General features: G+C 54.7%; 1 protein-coding gene and 1 long non-coding RNA gene across 2 annotated transcripts; one reads left to right on the forward strand and one right to left on the reverse strand.

The window, feature by feature from the left end:
- Positions 1–1,213: 1,213 nt before the first annotated feature.
- Positions 1,214–8,708, reverse strand: CDC42EP2 (CDC42 effector protein 2). Its single transcript, XM_032282866.1, has 2 exons — positions 8,595–8,708; positions 1,214–3,099 (listed from the first exon to the last, which is right to left on the reverse strand). The coding sequence occupies exon 2, from the start codon at positions 2,742–2,744 to the stop codon at positions 2,112–2,114; it is 633 nt and encodes a 210-aa protein (XP_032138757.1). The 5' UTR covers positions 2,745–3,099; positions 8,595–8,708; the 3' UTR covers positions 1,214–2,111.
- Positions 8,709–8,803: 95 nt separating this feature from the next.
- LOC116554767 lies at positions 8,804–15,466 on the forward strand. Its single transcript, XR_004270298.1, has 3 exons — positions 8,804–9,511; positions 14,008–14,201; positions 15,034–15,466. It is a non-coding gene; the product is annotated as an uncharacterized LOC116554767 (long non-coding RNA).
- Positions 15,467–18,401: the final 2,935 nt, after the last annotated feature.

Consider the following 18,401-nt stretch of genomic DNA (forward strand, 5'->3'; position numbering starts at 1 on the left):
GGCTGAGGGTAGAAGGGGACTGCTCAGGCTCCACCTTAGCCCACTCCCTTCCTCTCTGTCCCCACCATCCTCGCCTGGGTCCAGTCCTCCTGCTCATGCCTGCCATGGCCACCTCCATCCCCCACCTGGCCTGGGTGGTGTCCTTCCTCGGGTCTAGATCCGACCACCTGTCTCTCCTGCTCTCGGTCCTTCAGCAGCACCCCATCGCCTCAGCATCAGCCTGGCCAGCAAAACTCTTCTCCGCTGACACCAGCCTGTGCTCCAGCTTCACAGTCATGCCCTTCCTGAGCTTTGGTTCCTTCCTTCATCACACATTGAAACCATTTGCAATACCTTTCCTGGCTGGGTGCAATGGCTCATGCCTGTAATACCAGCACTTTGGAAGGCCGAGGTGGGTGGGTCACCTAAGGTCAGGAGTTCAAAACCAGCCTGGCCAACAAGGAGAAACCCTGTGTCTACTAAAAATACAAAAATTAGCCAGGCGTGGTGGCACGCACCTGTAATCCTAACTACTTGGGAGGCTGAGTCAAGAGAGTCACTTGAACCTGGAGGGCGAAGGTTGCAGTAAGCCGAGATTACACCATTGCACTCCAGCCTAGGCAAGAGTGAGGCTCTGTCTCTCAAAAAAAAAAAAAAAACTTTCCCTGTGGCAAGTAGTAAATGTTATCCCTAATTTTTGCTAATAACCCTGCAAGGTAGCTATCAGTGGCTCCGTCTTGGAGATGGAAAACCTGAGTCTCAGGCTAGGTGGCACTCGGAGGTCCGCGCTCTTATGCCATGTGGATTCTGCTCCGTCTTCACTCTGGTGCCTCAGTGCCTGTGGTTACATATGAGTTATCTGCCTCGTAGCTCCAGTTTGGCTCAGAATCACGTCTGATCACACTAAGGTGCCCTGACACCCCCTGCAATCCCTGCCTAGGCATTCCTGATCATGTTGTTTTCTTTGTAGCCTTTACCACTGCTGGAAATCATCTTATTTGTTTAGAAATTTAAAATCCCCCTTCCAACTAGAATTTAAACTCCAAGAGGGCAGGGATGACATCTGCTTGTATCCCCAGCACCTGGAGCCATGCCTTGTGTACCGGAGATGCCCAGTAAACAACCGTGGATGGGATGAGTCTGGAAGCAGCACTGCCAGACCCTCCCGGCTCCAAGCCATCCCTCCCACATGCTCCCTCGGTGCTCCCAAGCTGGAGAAGCTGTTGGTCCCTTGCACACTTTGTGGTTATTCTTTTATTCTTGGGTCTCCCCCACCAGGCCCCAGTTGACTGGGCAGGGATTGGCCCCAGGCTTGGCACAGTGCCGAGCCTACCCGAGTACTCGGCCACCTCTTGCCAAACATCTGAATCAACATTGGAATTTTCACAGCGACACTAGCTTTGCTCCTGTTGCATTCCCACGACAGGCTCAGTGTCAGGTACGACCTTCCTGAGGGCAGGGCCTGCCCTCCACAAAACCCTCTGGGGCTGGGTTCTTCCCCAGGCGAGCCCACAGCTCTGGGAGACTGCCTGCCTCCGGGATGAAACCTGGGGCAAGGGGACAGGGAGCTCGGCCACCAGCAGCAGCATGTTTTATTGCAGCCAGAATCCCCGGTCACATGGGGAAGGGATGGAGCTGGGGATGAGGCAGGATGCATCTGGTCCCTGACATAACACTCCCCGTCCAGGATGCAAAGCCAAAGGCCCAGAACAGCCAGCCCAGTGCCCGAGCCCTGCGACCAGCTGTACCCTGCCTCTTCCTGTCCCCCAGTTAGGGCATCCAACGGGGCTGAGGCAGAAGGGAGGTGAAAGGGGGGTCCGTTCAGCAGAGCTTTCATCTGAGGGACCTGAGGGAAGAAGGAGTATTGGGGTGGGGTCAGGTGCCCCAAGACGTTCAGGGCGCCCTGGGCTGACATCCGCACATGTCCATGCGGTTGTTAGAGGAAAGCTGAGGCACGCCCTGCCCATTTGGAGAGGGAGGGAGAACGGAAAACATGGCTCAGAAGTAGAATCACTGGCCAGCGACCACACAAGTGGGACCTTGGGACCCTGACTCCGCCTCCCGGGCCGTGTCTACACCTCACCTCCCGGTGACACCCCCACGTGGGCGCCCAGCCTGGTCTGCCTTGGGTCCTATGTGGGGATCTGCACGCTGTCCAGGTCCTGATCCATGATCTGCAGGACATCGTCCAGGATGGAAGGGCCCAGGTCCACGTGCAGGGACAGTAGGGAGCTGGCATGGGACAGGAAGGGCTCCTCGGCCCCTGACTCTGGCGTCAGCCCACTGTGGGGGGAGCCAGCCTCTGGAATCCTCCAGATGTCCACGTTCCCTGCCTCCGGTGGGGAAGGCTGAGGGGTCTCCAGGTGCAGGCGAGGGGGTTTGGGTGGAGCCTGGGCTGTGGGCAGGGTGAGAGCCTGGGGTCCACCAATGACCGGGAGGGAGATGGCATTCTTGAGCAGAGGGGACGGGCCGTCTGGGAGCTCCCGCCCACACACGGTGGCGGTGCGGGTGAACTGGAAGGGGAGGTCAAAGGTGCTGTCTTCCTCAGGCCCTTCCACCACCGTCCCTGGCAGCAGGTGGAATTTGCCCTGCAGGAAGGAGATGTCACCAAACATGTCGCTGCCGCCGCCGCTGCCAATGTGAATGGTGTGGCGGAAGTCCCCCAGCGGTGGGCTGATCATGTCCGAGGACAGCAGGTCCCGAAGCTTCTCCTTCTTGCCCTTGCGACTGCCGCGCTTCAGATAGATGGGCACCTTGGTGGACATGGTGACCTCACCACTCAGGCCTGGTTGTCAGGTAACGGCCGCCTGTGGAGAGCACGCCTCCTCTCAAACCCTCAGCCAGAGGAAACACTCGTTCTAGGGAGCGGTTTGCAGATGCCCAGAGCTCGCCAAAGGGCTCCCGCTACAGTGTGGGGCACGACCAAAGCTGGCCCAAGGAATTAAAAAGATTAGAGATCAATGAAGTCAGAGGGCTGAGATAACAAAAAGCAGGTTCTTCCCAGGGGACTGAAAACTCTTCTGAAAAACCGAAGGTGGAAAGGTAGGAACTGTACAGGCAGCAAAGCACTTTGTCTTGTCACCGAGAATTGCTTGTCCCCGGTCTGGGGCTGATGAGGAGCTGAAACACAAAGGGTGCACACCCGTCAGAAACAGCAGGGCCAAAGTCAGATGCAACCGTCTTTTTTATTTTTGAGATGGAATCTCACTCTGTCATCCAGGCAGGAGTGCAATGGTGTGATCTCACCTCACTGCAACCTCCAACCCTTGGGTTCAAGCGATTCTCCAGCCCCAGCCTCCCGAGTAGCTGAGATTACAGGCTCCTGCCACCGTACCTGGCTAATTTTTGCATTTTTAGTAGAGATGGAGTTTCATCATCTTGGCCAGACTGGTCTTGAACTTCTGACCTCATGATCCACCTGCCTCTTTCACCATGTTGGTCAGGCTAGTCTTGAACTCCCCACCTCAGGTGATCTGCCTGCCTCAGCCTCCCAAAGTGCTAGGATTACAGGCGCCTACCACAGCCCCCAGCTAATTTGTACATTTTTAGTATAGACGGGGTTTCACTATGTTGGCCAAGCTGGTCTTGAACTCCTGACCTCAAGTGATCCCCCTGCCTCAGCCTCCCAAAGTGCTGGATCACAGGTGTGAGCCACCTTGCCTACCTAGAAGCATCTGTCTTGTTTCTGGGCCTTTTGTGGTAGCCGTGGGAGGCCGAGGAGGTGGGGCAGTCCCTTTGCAGGGAGTTGTGCTGGGAGAAGCATGTCTTCATTCTAAGACCGGCTGCATCTTACAGACTGACCACTAGGGCCAAGCCCCTCCCCTTACCGGTGGGAAACTGAGGTCCGGTAACCTGAATGACAGGTCCAAAGTCACACAGAGAGTCCTGCTCTAGTCTCATCATCCTTGTCCAGGCACTCATGCCATACCCCCCACCTCCATTGCACATCACCTGTGCCCCACGATGTAAGTGCCAGATTGTGGGGGTCCTCCCAAACAGCCTTGACTGCTGACTTGACCAAGGACACAGAGGTTTGTGACCACTGTCTCTCCCACCCAGGCCTGGCGGGAGCCTGTTGTGCAGAGGGCGTTTAGCCAGGGCTGCTGCGTGGCTGGCACTTCACATTCGGCCCAATCATGTCCCACCTGGAGGCAAGGTCGCCTTTCTCCTCTCCCTGTTAAGAGTTCCTTATGGGCAGGGGCTGAGCCTAGGATAGTTTCTGGCTCTCCTCCCTGCCCTAGCACCTCAAGAGAAGGTGGACTGGGGAGTACGTATATTTTTGAAGTGAGGGGGGCTCTGCTCTGTACCTGGCATTTTTCTGCACTCTTTTTGCAGATACATCTCAATTAATCAACACAACCGCCAACTATCAACCCCATTTAAAAATTAGAGGTGTTGCCGGGAGTGGTGCCTCATGCCCGTAATCCCAGCACTTTGGGAGGCCAAGGTAGGTGGATCACCTGAGGTCGGGAGTTTGAGACTAGCCTGACCAACATGGAGAAACCCCATCTCTACTAAAAATACAAAATTAGCTGGGTGTGGTGGCGCATGCCTATAATCCCAGCTACTTGGGAGCCTGAGGCAGGAGAATCGCTTGAACATGGGAGGTGGAGGTTGCGGTGAGCCGAGATTGTGCCATTGCACTCCAGCCTGGGCAACAAGATCAAAACTCTGTCTCAAAAAAAAAAATTAAATAAATAAATAAATAATAAAAATTAGAGGGGTCAAAATTGAACCTGAGGTGAAACTAGGGGTGAAAAATTCCGGAGGATTCTCATAAGGCATTGCAGAGAGAGAGGACCAAAATGCAAAAACGTCATATAGATATGTCATTGATTAAAAGCATTGACAACCTGCCTCCCCCCTCCACCACATATGTGTGTTATATACCTGCATGTGTACAGGTTTACATAGAATTCTATCCTATATAAAAACAGAGGCTGGGTGCAGTGGCTCACACCTGTAATCCCAGCACATTGGGAGGCTGAGGCGGGCAGGTCACCTGAGATCAGGAGTTCGAGACCAGCCTGGCTAATATGGTGAGACCCGTCCCTACTAAAAATACAAAAATCAGCCAGGTGTGGTGGCACATGTCTGTAATCCTAGCTACTCTGGAGGCTGAGGCAGAAGAATCACTTGAACCCAGGAGGCAGAGGTTGCGGTGAGCTGAGATCACACCACTGCACTCTAGCCTGGACAACAGAGCGAGATTCCGTCTCAAAAAAAGAAAACAAACAACAATAACAACAACAAAAAACCAGAGAAAAATCTAGAAGGCCAGTCCTAGGTTGTCATACGGGCTACCCTGACTAGGGTGCAGAGCAGGGATGGGGTGTGGGGTCAGTGATATGGGAGGAAAGGGGTCATCAATAAAGATAACCTATAATATTTGGGTCCCATTACTGTGACATGATAAATGTGTGTACTATATGTAAATATGAAAAGATGGTCATCCAAATGTTAACAGTGGTTATCTCAAAGTGATAAAATTTCAGGTTGACTTTTCCTTTCTTTCTTTCTTTCTTTCATTTTTTTTTTTTTTGAGACGGAGTTTACTCTGTCGCCCAGGATGGAGTGCAGTGGCACGATCTCGGCTCACTGCAACCTCCACCTCCTGTGTTCAAGTGATTCTCCCGCCTCAGCCTCACAAGTAGCTGGGATTACAGGCGTACACTGCCATGCTGGCTGATTTTTGTATTTTTAGTAGAGGCAGGGTTTCACCATGTTGGCCTGGCTGGTCTCAAGCTCCTGACCTCATGATCTGCCCGCCTTGACCTCCCAAAGTGCTGGGATTACAGGTGTGAGCCACCTTGCCCAGGCCTACTTTTCCTTTCTGGTTTAGACCTCTATGAATTCTAATAAGCAATGTATTATTTATATGCACATATTATTTATGTAGTCAGAAAAAAATAAGCTATTTTTAATGTGTAAAAATAAATAGCTATGAAGGGGTGTCATACTGATTTAGCAGAGAAAAGAAGTGATGCCAGCTCTCCCTCTGCTTGAGGGCGGGGGATGCATGCTGGGCCTGATGTAGACTCAGCATAAAAGGCAAAGAGAGAAACTCGTCCAAGGTCACCCAGTGAGTAAGGGCAGGGTGGGAATTCAAGCCAGATAAGCCCACCCTCCTGTGCTATCTGCTCCCCAGGCCCGGCCAGGGACTCACCAAAGGTGGCTCTTGCCAATTCTCTGCCTCAGTTTTCATTCTGGGCAGGATGAAGGTGGGGGTGAGGTGGCTGGGAGGAGGGAGCAGGAAAAAGGAAGGAGGATGCAGGAGAAGCAGTGTCCAACCGCCCCCTGCCCGCCGAAGCGCTTGCTCAGGAAACCCCACCCTAGGACCGGACACCCGGGTCAGTGGTTCTGAGCCAGAGGCCGGACATCTTGCCCCTCCCAGAGCACCTGGAGCTTAACAGGAAACAAAGGAATGACTCTCCACTGCTGGAAATCCAGCGCAGTTTTCGAGGAGCGGGGGTGGGGGGGGCGGGAGGCTGGGGAGGCATGGGCACCCTGAGGTCTTGGAATCCCGTCACACATTCATCCTGTGTCAACCTTGCCGGGCCTGGGGGCCATGCTGACAAACAGGCAATTTGTCGCTTGTCAGGAGAGAAGTCCTGGGGGGCTTGTCTTCCTTTTCACTCAGGCAGAGTGGGGCTGACTGGTGGGATGTGCCGAGAGCCTGGGCCGGGCCCTTCCTGCACCCCCAACCTGAGCACACAGGATCGCCAAGACAGCCCGAGTGTTTCCACAACAGACTGGGCGTCCCTGACAGCTGTCTCACTCAGAGCCAGATGTACCCGCCCAATTCCAGATGTGGGGAGAACGAGGGTGGGGCCAGCATTAGTGGCCCAGGGGAGAGCTGGGAATTACAACCCTCACGCCCCAAGAATTCAGACTTGGCAGCCGCAAGACCCTAGGATCCAGCCTGCCACACACAGTTTCCCATTTTAATGCTCCCAGCCACAGCATGGTGAGGTCCTTATTGCCCTTGACAGAGGTCGAAGGTGGTCCTCAGAGATGTTAAGGGACATTTTGAGGTCATCCAGCGAGGACGTGGAAGAGTGGATATCCAGCCTGGTCCATGTGGCTCCCATGCGGTGGGCCACACCTACCTACATAGTATGGTTGGGGAGCAGGAGAGAAACAGGCTCACAGCCAGGCTGGGAACAGTGGGTCCCTAGACCTCCTCCCTCTACATCCTGACCTTTGGCTGCCCCCCTCTGCCCAGTTTTCTTGTGTCCAGAGATATGAGAATGAGCTCACCATCAGGACAGGACTGTGCTGGGCTGGGAGGGGCGCTCCGTGCAGCAATGGAGGAGCAGATGGGAGCATCCTAGCTCTCTGGGATTGCCCTGGACAGGAGCCCTGGGTCTCCCTGTGAGAATATGACTTCCAGCAGGCAGGGCTCCTCCTGTCATGAGGAATATTAGGCCACCTCACACCCCTTCCTCCTCCAAATCAGGAGACTGTTCTTAAATCCAGCTCCGCCTAGGACTTCCTCTGTAACCTTCGGCAAGATGCCTCTCTGGGTCTCACCTTTCCCATCTATAAAACGGGCTGACAATGAAGCCACCACTAGAGGGCTACTGCAGACCGCACAGCAATATTGCAAGTGATAGCGCCAATGTATACAATAGCGGAGTTCAGGGGATGTCTACACAGCCTGCCCTCCTCAAGCACTTCAGTTCTCCAGGGCCAGGCCTTTGAACAATATCAAAAACGAACGGCTCATTGCCCCAGGCATCCGTCTCCTCCAGTCTTCCCAGACCTCGTGGGTTCAGAGACCCGTGGTGGGGTCTCCGGGGTCCCGTGCGGAGAGGCGCTCGGCTCCGTGGCCGCCAGGTGGCGCCCGTGCTCCCTCGATCGCCCCGTGTCCCAGAGGACTCGGAGAGCGCATCGGGGTCTCCAGCCCCCCTCCCCCCGGGCTCCAGGCAGGCGCTCCCCAAGGAGCTGCGCGTTTGAGTACCAGATGTGGATTGTCTGCGAGATATTTTTGCTTCAGGATTTCTGGTCCCACATCCAAGGAAAAAGGGGGCGATTAGGGACCCTGCCCTAGTCTCCACTGGGAGGAGCCTCCCCCGTGCTTTCCGGCCTGGGCGATGTCCCAGTGTCCGCTCGGCGCAGGGCCAGAGCTCGGGCGTGCGGGCCCCCGCCCCTCCCACGGTCCGGCTCCTTAGCCCTGGCTGGGGTTCCGGCGCCGACCCCTCCCCGCCCCTACCGGGGCCCAGCCCAGCCCAGCCCGGATCCGTTTCAGGACACTCAGGACCGCAGCTAAAGATAGGAGGACACCTCACCATCGGCTAAAAATACGGCCCCAAGCCCTGGTGGGAGCGCTGGGCAGCTGGGCACCCCTGAATCCCGGAAGGGGGGCGGGGGCCTAGGCACAGAATGGAGGACAGAAAGGGGAATTCGGGGTCGGCATGCGCGGCCCCCCACGGTCCGGGTGAAGCTGCGGGCACCCAGAGGCTGGCGGGAAACCCCACGAAGCCCTAGGCGCCCGCGAAAGGACCTGCGTGAGGTGAGACTCGGGGCCAGGGCGCGAGCTGGGTTTGGGCGCCTCAGAGATGGGCTTCTCCGGGGGCCCCCGCGGAGCTTCGGAAATCCCAGCCCGAACTCACCGTGAGGCGAGCAGACGGCGGAGCGGCGGGCGGCAGGGGCTCAGAAGCTGGACAGTGCGGTTTGGCACCCGACCGGGTGGTGAACTTACAGCTCGCACAGCGGACTCCTGCAGCCCCGCCCCGGCCCGCAGAGCCAATCCCGGGGCCTCGCCCGCCAGACCCCGCCCCGACCCGGCACCGCCCCTCTCCAGGCACCGCCCTGGGCTCTGGGTGTGGGAGGTGCCGCACCGGGGTCCTGCGGCCGCGCGCTCTGGCCGCTGCCGGCCTGGTGGCGCAGGGTGGCCTCCAGGGACTCCAGCTGTGTCCGTGAAAACCCTCGGTTCTAGAAGGGCCGGGGGAGAGGCTGCCGGAAGACCGAATTCTTCAGAAATCGCAGAGCGACTTTGGACGGGATCCCTCCCGGCGGGGCTGGGTTGGGGAGGCGCCGGCACTAGTATATTCAGTGACTTACAAGGGAATGAATGAGGCCTTGGAAGCGCCTACGTTAGAATACTACAAACTAACAAGCGAATTGAGTTTATTACCTCCCACTAGAAAAGACAGTATGGGAGGGCAGAGGCAGCGTGGCCTGGACCCCCATGCTTGCTGTCAGGCTTCCAGAGCGAAGGTGGGGCCCATACTCAGACTGGTTCCTCATTCATTCATTCATTCAGTCAGCCAGTCAGTCAGTCAGCCAGTCATTCCTACAGGACCAGAAACATTTTTTGAAGGGCAGACACCGCACGGGGTGCTGGAGACAGACTGAAGGAAACTTTGCACCGCTCAGTGATTCAAGAGAGATTTGTTGACTACCTACCAAGTGCCTAGTGCCGTTCTTGTCCCTGGGGATTCAGCTTCTGGATTGGGACCTGCAGCCCAGTGAAGGGAAATGGGGGAAATCCAAGTTCCCAGGTACATCATGCTACTCTTCCAGGCAGGTAAGTGCTGTGAAGAGTGAGACAGAGGAAGGGGTGGGTAGTGACGGAGTGGACAGACCCCACTTTCTAGAGGATGACAGCTATGCCAGCTCAGTGCGACCAGGATGGCTAGCTTCTATGCCATCCTGTTGGAAGGGCTTTTACGGAAGCAGGGCCAGGAAGACCTCCAGGAGGAAGGCAGGATGCTGGGGGTGGGGGAAGATGTCAGACGAGCTGGGAGGAATGGATGGGAAGAAGGGGACCGTGGAAGGCAGAATACCAGCCCCGCTAAATATGTTCACATCTGGCCCGGTGCTATGGCTCATGCCTATAATTCCAGCACTTTGGGAGGCCGAGGTGGGAGGGTCACTTGAGCCCAAGAGTTTGACACCAGACTGGGCAACATAGTGAGACCCTGTTTCTACAAAAAATAAATTAGGCAGACACAGTGACTCTAGCCTGTAGTCCTAGGTACCCTGGAGGCTTAGGTGGGAGAATGGCTTGGGCCTGGCAGGTTAAGGCTGTGGTGAGCTGAGATTATGCCACTGCACTCCAGGCTGGCCAAAAGAGAAAAACCGCATAAAAAAAAAAAAAAAAAAGCCCACATCCGAACCTGTGGAATCTGTGAATATGTTTTGTTACATCAGAAAGGGGAATGAAAATTACCAATGACCCAACACCTAAAATGCAATTAAAAAAATAAAAAAAAAATTAAAAAAAGCTTTTTTTTTTTAAAAAAAAAGAAAATTACCAATGAAATTATGGTTGCAAATCAGCTGACTTTAAAATAGAGAGTTTATACTGAGGTACTGGGTGGGCCTGTGTAATAACAAGGGTTCTTAAAAGTAGAAGTGGGAGGCCGGGCACGGTGGCTCATGCCTGTAATCCCAGCACTTTGGGAGGCCGAGGTGGGTGGATCACCTGAGGTCAGGAGTTCAAGACCAGCCTGGACAACATGGTGAAAGCTGGTCTCTACAAAAAAAACAAAAAATTAGCTGGGCGTGGTGGCAGGCGCTTGTAATCCCAGCTACTTGGGAGGCTAAGGCAGGGAGAATCGCTTGAACCCAGGAAGTGGAGGTTGCAGTGAGCTGAGATCGTGCCACTGAACTCCACTCCAGCCTGGCAACAGAGGGAGACTCTGTCTCAAAAAAAAAAAAAAAAAAATAGGCTGGGCACCGTGGCTCATGCCTGTAATCCCAGCACTTTGGGAGACTGAGGCTGATGGATCACAAGGTCAGGAGTTCAAGACCAGCCTGACCAATATGGTGAAACCCTGTCTCTACTAAAAATACACAAAAAGTAGCTGGGTGTAGTGGTGCATGCTTATAGTCCCAGCAACTTGGGAGGCTGAGACAGGAGAATCCCTTGAACCTGGTAGACGGAGGTTGCAGTGAGCCAAGATCGTGTCATCGCACTTCAGCCTGGGCGACAGAGTGAGACTCTGTCTCAAAAAAGAAGTAGCAGCAGGAGACAGAGAAAGAGACGTGTGATGGAAGGACCAGACAAATGCTGTGCGGCTGCCTTTGAAGATGGAGGCAGAGGCCCCAAACCAAGGAACTCCTTCAGAAGCTGGAAAAGACAAGGAAAGTTCTACCCTAGAGGCTGCCCTCACCTCCTCACCTTGATCTTAGCCCAGTGAGACTCACATTGACCTTTTTTTTTTGGAGACAGAGTCTTGCTCTGTCACTCCGGCTGGAGTGCTGTGGTTCGATCCGAGCTCACTGCAGCCTCCGCCTCCTGGGTTCCAGTGATTTTCCTCCCTCAGCCTCCTGGGTAGCTGGGATTACAGGTGCATGCCACCAAACCCGGCTAATTTTTGTATTTTTACTAGAGACGGGATTTCATCATGTTGGCTAGGCTGGGCTTGAACCCCTGACCTCAAGTGATTCACCCACCTTGGCCTCCCAAAGTGCTGGGACTACAGGCATGAGCCACTGTGCCTGGCTGAATTTCTATTGTTTTAAGCTGCCTACTCTGTGATAATTTGTTCTAGCAGCGATAGAAAATGAATCCAGGGAAGCTCAGGCTTTAGTCTTGAGACTACCCTCAACTCTGCAGCGAGTATTGGTCAGGTGGATTCTGCCAGGACTGGCTGGGCAGCTTGGAGGAAAACAGGCCTGGATCACTGAGGTGGGGATGATGGCCCTGGGCCAAGCTGTGGTGGGGGTGGGTAAAGGGTGTGCCTCTCCTCGTTCTTGCTGTCGGCGTTTGCCAGGCTGCCCTCTGCCCTTTACCCATTGCTTCTTGTTCCTGAACTCCTTACATCCCCCTGGGGTTGCCTAGTGATATGGCCAGAGCCTGAATCATGATCCCCATTTTACAGATGGAAGCTAAAGCTCAGGGCACGGATAGCGATTTGCTGGGCCTAGAAGAGGCAAGGCATGTGGGCTCTAGCCCCTCCCTCTCCTCTCAGGCTTCTAACCCCCCGGTCATCATTCCTGCGCATCCCCAGGACACAGGTCTCAGAGAGGAGGGGCAGCTCAGTGCCCAAGCACTGCACTCTGAGCCATCAGTCAGGTTCTGAGCTGTCTCTGCTGTTGCTTTGCTCTGTGGCCACAGGCAAATGACTTTCCCTTTTGGAGCCTTCTTGCCTGTAACATGGGGTAGCAGCATCAAGTCATACTAGTCCCAAACCCGATAAGGGATGGACACTCACGTGTTTTGTTCGCGGGAACACACAGCCCCTCAGGTGGCGCGATTTCACGGAAACATTAGAACAAGAGCTCTGGGGACTGGCCAGCTGGCTGTGCCACTTGATCGAAATGGCTGTAACGATGAAGCCACGTGAGCATGCAGAAAGGAGGCTTAGGCCAAGCCCCCATTCCCTGCCCATCTGCCGAGAGTCCCCCATTGGGGGGTAGGGGTCAGGGAAGGGTCAGATGCTCCATTCAGAGGTGGGGACAAAACAGAGTTACAGAGAAGGAAGATGCAGAGACAAAGCCACTCACCCAAGGCCACACACAGCTGGGGACCCACCCCAGAGTTCTCTGAAGAAGTTCTGGGGTGATTAGGGGTCCCTTGGGTAGAGGTAGAGAGCAGCAGAGCCCCCAAACCTGGTCCAAGCTCCCTCTTTCCTACCTCAGCCTTCCAACCAGGACTAGAAATGCTCTGCGCTCTGGGGACTGTTTTCAACCCACCTGGATGTGACACGTTCTGCCCAGTGCCAGTCCCCTCAATGCTCAACCCACCCCTGCCGTCATTCAGAGCAGGAGGCCTGACCACGTCCACAACGCAGGAGTGATCCGTGCCTGGCCCCAGGTTCTGCGCTGTGCAAGCACTCAGGAAGGTCGCTTCCTTCTCCCCATTCACAGATGTGGCTGTCACAGCTGGGGCCCAGGGAATCCCTGGGGTGCTTCTCCTGAATGGACAGGATCATTGTGTACACCCCAGCATCGCGTGGGAGCCCTGCCATTCATAAGGCCGTGTATAGAACAGGATTTCATTTACTAAAATTGGCTTTTTTGTACAAGTTCTCAGGCTGTAAGTAGAGGCCTTGGTGTGGGCAGGGAGGCGGGGATAGCCTGAGCCACGGGGAAGAGTGGCCTGCATTTTTGACCCGAGACACTCAGGCCAAGTGCTGCACCCACCCCCCAGCCTAGACTCCAGGGTCTGATGCCAGGGCCCAGATTGACCTGGACAGAAGGGCTCCTGGACAGCCTGGTAACTCAGGGGCAGGACCCAAAAGGGCATTTGGGGCCAGCCTTGGTGGCTCACGCCTGTAATCCCAGCACTTTGGGAGGCTGAGGTGGGCGGATAAACTGAGGTCAGGAGTTCAATACCAGCCTGGCCAACATGGTGAAACCCTGTCTCTACTAAAAATACAAAATTAGCCGGGTTTGGTGGCACACGCCTGTAATCCCAGCTACTTAGGAGGCTGAGGCAGGAGAGTTACTTGAGCCCAGGAGGCAGAGGTTGCAGTGACCGAGATCACGCCGCTGCATTCTACCCTGGGTGACAGAATGAGACTCAGTCTCAAAACCAAAAAACAAAAAACAGGCCGGGTTCTGTGGCTTACACCTGTAATCCCAGTACTTTGGTAGGCCAAGGTGGGCGGATCATAAGGTCAAGATATTGAGACCATCCTGGCCAACAAGTTGAAACCCCATCTCTACTGAAAATATAGAAATTAGCTGGGCATGGCGGCGCGTGCCTGTAGTCCCAGCTACTTAGGGAGGCTGAGGCAGGAGAATCACCTGAACCCAGGAGGTGGAGGTTGCAGTGAGCCAAGATCGCGCCACTGCACTCCAACCTGGGCAGCAGAGAGAGAGATTCCATCTCAAAAAAAAAAAAAAAAAAACCACCACCCCGACTCCCCCCAAAAAAGGGCCTTTGGGAGGGGCAGAGCAGGCCACGATGGAGAAACACCCAGAGTGGGGTATCTGACTTCTGTCTCCTCAGCCTAGAGCCTCTCCCTGGTCCTGAGATGGACCCAATAGGCTCCCCCACTGACCCCACAGCCGCCTCCCCCGCTGTGATCACTACACAGGGACTGACTCAGCCCTTCCTTCCTCTCCCAGCCTCTCCTTCCTGGAAATCGCCATCATCAGCGGCTACAGCACCCCCATGGGACTTGGAGGGTGGAGTGGGAAGCCCCTTCCCACTGGCCAGATTGGAGGGACCAGCAGGGAAGCCCCCTCCTACACCGGGTGGGCGAGGCTGAAGCCAGCTCTCCATGGCCGCACCACCTGGAACCCAGGACCCTGGGAGGCAGGTGAGATGAAGGGGACTTGGGTTCTGGGAGCAGAGTCACAGGGAAGGGTGGTGATTCTCTTGGGGGTGCATTTAGGGGAGGCACTAAGAAGAGACAGGGGTCTTTAGAGGTGCCCCAGGTCCCTCTGCTGGGCTGCAGGGTGGCAAGGAGCTGAGAAGGTGCTCAGCCGCACTCGGGAAGCTTCCGATGTCCCAGCCTGAGCTCAGCCTGCTGGGCCCCGTGGCCTGAGCCGACCCCAGACCTGGGTTGGATTTTTCCTTGAATGTTTCTTGCTTCCTTCCTCCCCTGGACTCCTGTCAGCTCCAGTCCTGCCCTCCTGGCTCTTCACACTGCTTCAGGGAACTGTGACCCACTGGACGCTGGGATTCCAGATGAAAGGTCACCCTTGGAGTTACCCCCAGCTGCTGCCTCTGCCTGGGACACCCTCCGTGGGAATTGGGTGGCAGGGCCTTGCTGGGGGGACTTTCCTCTGCATCTGGATTTTGGCCTCAGGCTGAGGACTTTGGGGGTTTCCAGAATGGTGACAGCCTTGTCCTAGCAGGGACCAGCCCCAGCACTTCCTCCCAGATCCCTCTGGGAGCATCCCAGGCCCAAGGCTGTCATTTTGTCGTGGGGAGTAAATTGTGGAGTCAGCAGAGGCCGTCTTCAGCACTTCCTGTGCCTCCCGGGTATTTTGTCATTACTCACTGAAAACCCAGGCTTGTGTCTCCCCTGTGCCTAGGGCTGTGCTGGACTAGAGCAGACACAGGTGGCCAAGGCTGGGCCCAACCCTCAGGGAACAGATAACCTGCGTGAGAAACAAATAACCGATTCTGCCCTCTATCCCTCCCAGGCCAGCATGGAGGAGTCTCAGCCAATGACTGGAAATTGAACAAAGAACCAAAGAGGACAGCCATGAGATCTGTCTGCTACGTAGGAGAGGGGACAGGCCACGAGGGTAGTGGGTAAACACTGTTTTCCCTGCCCAGCATCCATCTCTCTTACTCTGGTGACTGTCCCTCAGTTTTCCGGTCTCCATGTGACTGACTCCCCACCCCCAAGCTCTAGAAGCCGGTTTGAGTCCTGTGTCTAGCCAGTCTGAGTCATGGGAATGGCTCAGGCATATGATATCAAAGAGCATCAGCCCGGGAACTTGCTGGGACTGTTAGGGTCACAAATGCCAAGATGCCACCCCAGAGCTGCTGCTGACCAGCTCTGCCACCCTAAGGGGAGAGCCTACCTATGAATAAAGCTAACACACAGGAAAACAGCACCAAGAGAATGAATCTCAATGACATTGCTTGTGCTCCTGGATCCAGCCGTGCCTGAAGCAGTTTCTATTCTATGAGCCAACACATTCCAGTTTTCGCTTAGTACAGTTAGGGTTGGGTTTTTGTCACCTGCCACTATGAATGAAGGGCCCATAGCCGAATAGCTAACGGCAGGTGATCGCTCGGGAGAGTTACCGAATGCAGTGGGAAAGGCAATGAGGGTCTGTGTGTGGAGGTACAACACCGTCAGGGCTGCATTTTCTTTCATTGAAATTACTTTTTGATTAGGTAATCCTTTTTTTTCTCCTTCTTTCTCTCTCTTTTTTTGAGATCGAGTCTTGTTCTGTTGCTGGAGTACAGCGGCATGATCGTGGCTCACTGCCACCTCAACCTCCTGGGCACAAGCAATCCTCATGAGTAGCTGTGACCACAGGCACACGTCACCACGCCCGGCTACTTTTTGTATTTTTTTGTAGAGATGGTGTGTCACCATGCTGCCCAGGTTGGTCTTGAACTCCTGGGCTCAGTCAAGCGATCCATCTGCCTCAGCCTCCCAAAGTGCTGGGATTACAAGGGTGAGCCAGCCCATTTGGCTGAGGTGTTTTCATGTGATTCAAAATTCAGAAGTTGACCAGACATGGTGGCTTAAGTTTGTAATCCCAGCACTTTGGGAGGCCGAGGTGGGTGGATAACCTGAGGTTGGGAATTCGAGACCAGCCTGGCCAACATGGTGAAACCCCATCTCTCCTAAAAATACAAAAATTAGCCGGGCATGGTAGCAGGCACTTATAATCCCAGCCACTCGGGAGGCTGAGGCAGGAGAATCACTTGAACCTGGGAAGCAGAGGTTGTGGTGAGCCGAGATTGCACCACTGCACTCCAGCCTGGGCAACAGAGTGAAACGTCGTCTCAAAAAAGAAAAAATTCAGAAGTTCTAAGAGGCAAGAATTCTCCTTATCTCTGTGCCTCAGACACAGTTCTCAGTCCCCCAAAGCTAACTGGTGTTATCAGTTTCTTATAAACACTTCAGGGATATTCTTGCATGTATGAGCAAAGCCCCTCACATTTTTTTACACAAATGGCAATATTTAGGCAAGTAGAACCCCAAAGTACTGCAGGCCCTGGTGGGAGCTGGCAGAGGGTTGGGGACTGTGGGAAGCCACCTTTCATCAAGGCGTTGCTGTTCAGTCGCTGCTTGGCACTTTGCTTTTTCCAGTTAGCGTTATGTTTTGGATACCACGCTACATCCTTACTTTCACAGCTGCACAGCATTCCAGCACGAGGGTGTGTGTAATTTACAGACGCACTTCTCAGCCGAGGGAACTTTCCCAAGACAGGCAGTGCCGTGGCGAGTCTTCTGTACAAAAGTCCTTTCACACACATGTGAGTGCTGCTGCGGAATGCATTCCCAGAAGGGACCTGGAAGGACTGGGGGGCAAAAGATGTGTGCAGTGATCTCTTATTATTGTTATTTTAGAGACAGGGTCTTGCTCTGTCACCCAGGCTGGAGTACAGTGTACAATGGTGTCATCATAGCTCTCTGCAGCCTCGAACTCCTGGGTTTAAGCCATCTTCCCGAGCCTTGGCCTCCTGTGCCGCTGGGACTACAGGCACGCACCACCATGCCCGGCGTGCAGTGGTCATTTTGTGAGCTCTGTCAGCTTGTCCTTCTTGGAGACTGTGCCAGGTACCAGGGACCCACACAGTTGACAGGGCTGTTTCTCCTCAGCCTCACCAGCCCCTGGTTTCCACCTATTTTGATTTGTGTCAGTCAGAAAGGTAAAAACTAAACAAAACAAAGGAATTTTGATGTAATTTGAGTTTGCATTTCTCTTATGATGTGTGAGGCTGGTCACCTTTTCATTTGCTTAAGAGCCACATGTAGGCCGGGCGCTGTGACTCACACCTGTAATCCCAGCACTCTGGGAGATCGAGGCAGGCAGATCACGAGGTCAGGAGTTCAAGATCAGCCTGGACAACATGGTGCAACTCCGTCTCTGCTAAAAATACAAAAAATGCAGGCGCTTGTAATCCCAGCTACTTGGGAGGCCGAGGCAGAAGAATTGGTTGATCCCAGGAGGCAGAGGTTGCAGTGAGCTGAGATAGTGCCATTGCACTCCAGCTCAGGGGACAGTATGAGACTCTGTCTCAAAAAAAAAAGAAAAAAGAGCCACATGTGTTTCTTTTTGGTGAATGGACTGCAGATTTTGCTTAGGGAGATGGTGCTGGGCAGCTTTGGAGAGGGGGGACCTGGAGGGAGGCCAGACTAGAGGCAGAGGCCACCTCTGGGGACAGTTAGTATAGAAGGGAGAGAGAACTTGGCCCTGAGGAGGGGTGTGAGAGCTGGAGATGGAGATAATGAGGTTGAAAGGCTGAGATTTGGTGATGAGGCCATGGAGGAAGAAGGGGAAATCAGGTCCAGTCCAGGCTTATAACTTGGGTGACAGGGTGGGGGTGGGGGAACAATGGAGCACCCAAGGGTTTTAGGGGCCAGGATGATGTGCTGTCTGCCTATTCTCCACCCCACATGGTGATAGACAGAAACCACACTCTGATTGCCACGTGCCTGGTTCATGTGCTGCCATGGCCACAAGCCTGAAGCAGGGCCCCTGCCGGCCTCTTTGGCCTCCAGCCAGCTCGCCGCGCCTGCTGCCCTGAACGAGTGCCTGTCAGCTGCCAGCCGTGCCCAGCCTCCAGGGCGAGGTCCCTGCATACACTCCTCCATGGGCCCCCCACCATCTCCCTCCACCTCACCTGGCTACCCCCATGCCTCCTGTGGCTCTCAGCTGTGATGTCTCTCCTCAGGGAAGCCTTCTGGACCTCCGTTGATGTCAGGTCCCCTTGTGATACCCTGGGAAACTCCGGACCATGGGCCTCTCCATGCCGTTGTCATTTGGTTCATGTCCATCTCCCACTGGACCACAACCAGTCCCCTAGAGTGTGTGCCATG

Source organism: Sapajus apella, unplaced genomic scaffold, assembly GCF_009761245.1.
Source record: "Sapajus apella isolate SASKATOON/1434 unplaced genomic scaffold, GSC_monkey_1.0 scaffold14, whole genome shotgun sequence".
Lineage (NCBI taxonomy): Eukaryota > Metazoa > Chordata > Mammalia > Primates > Cebidae > Sapajus > Sapajus apella.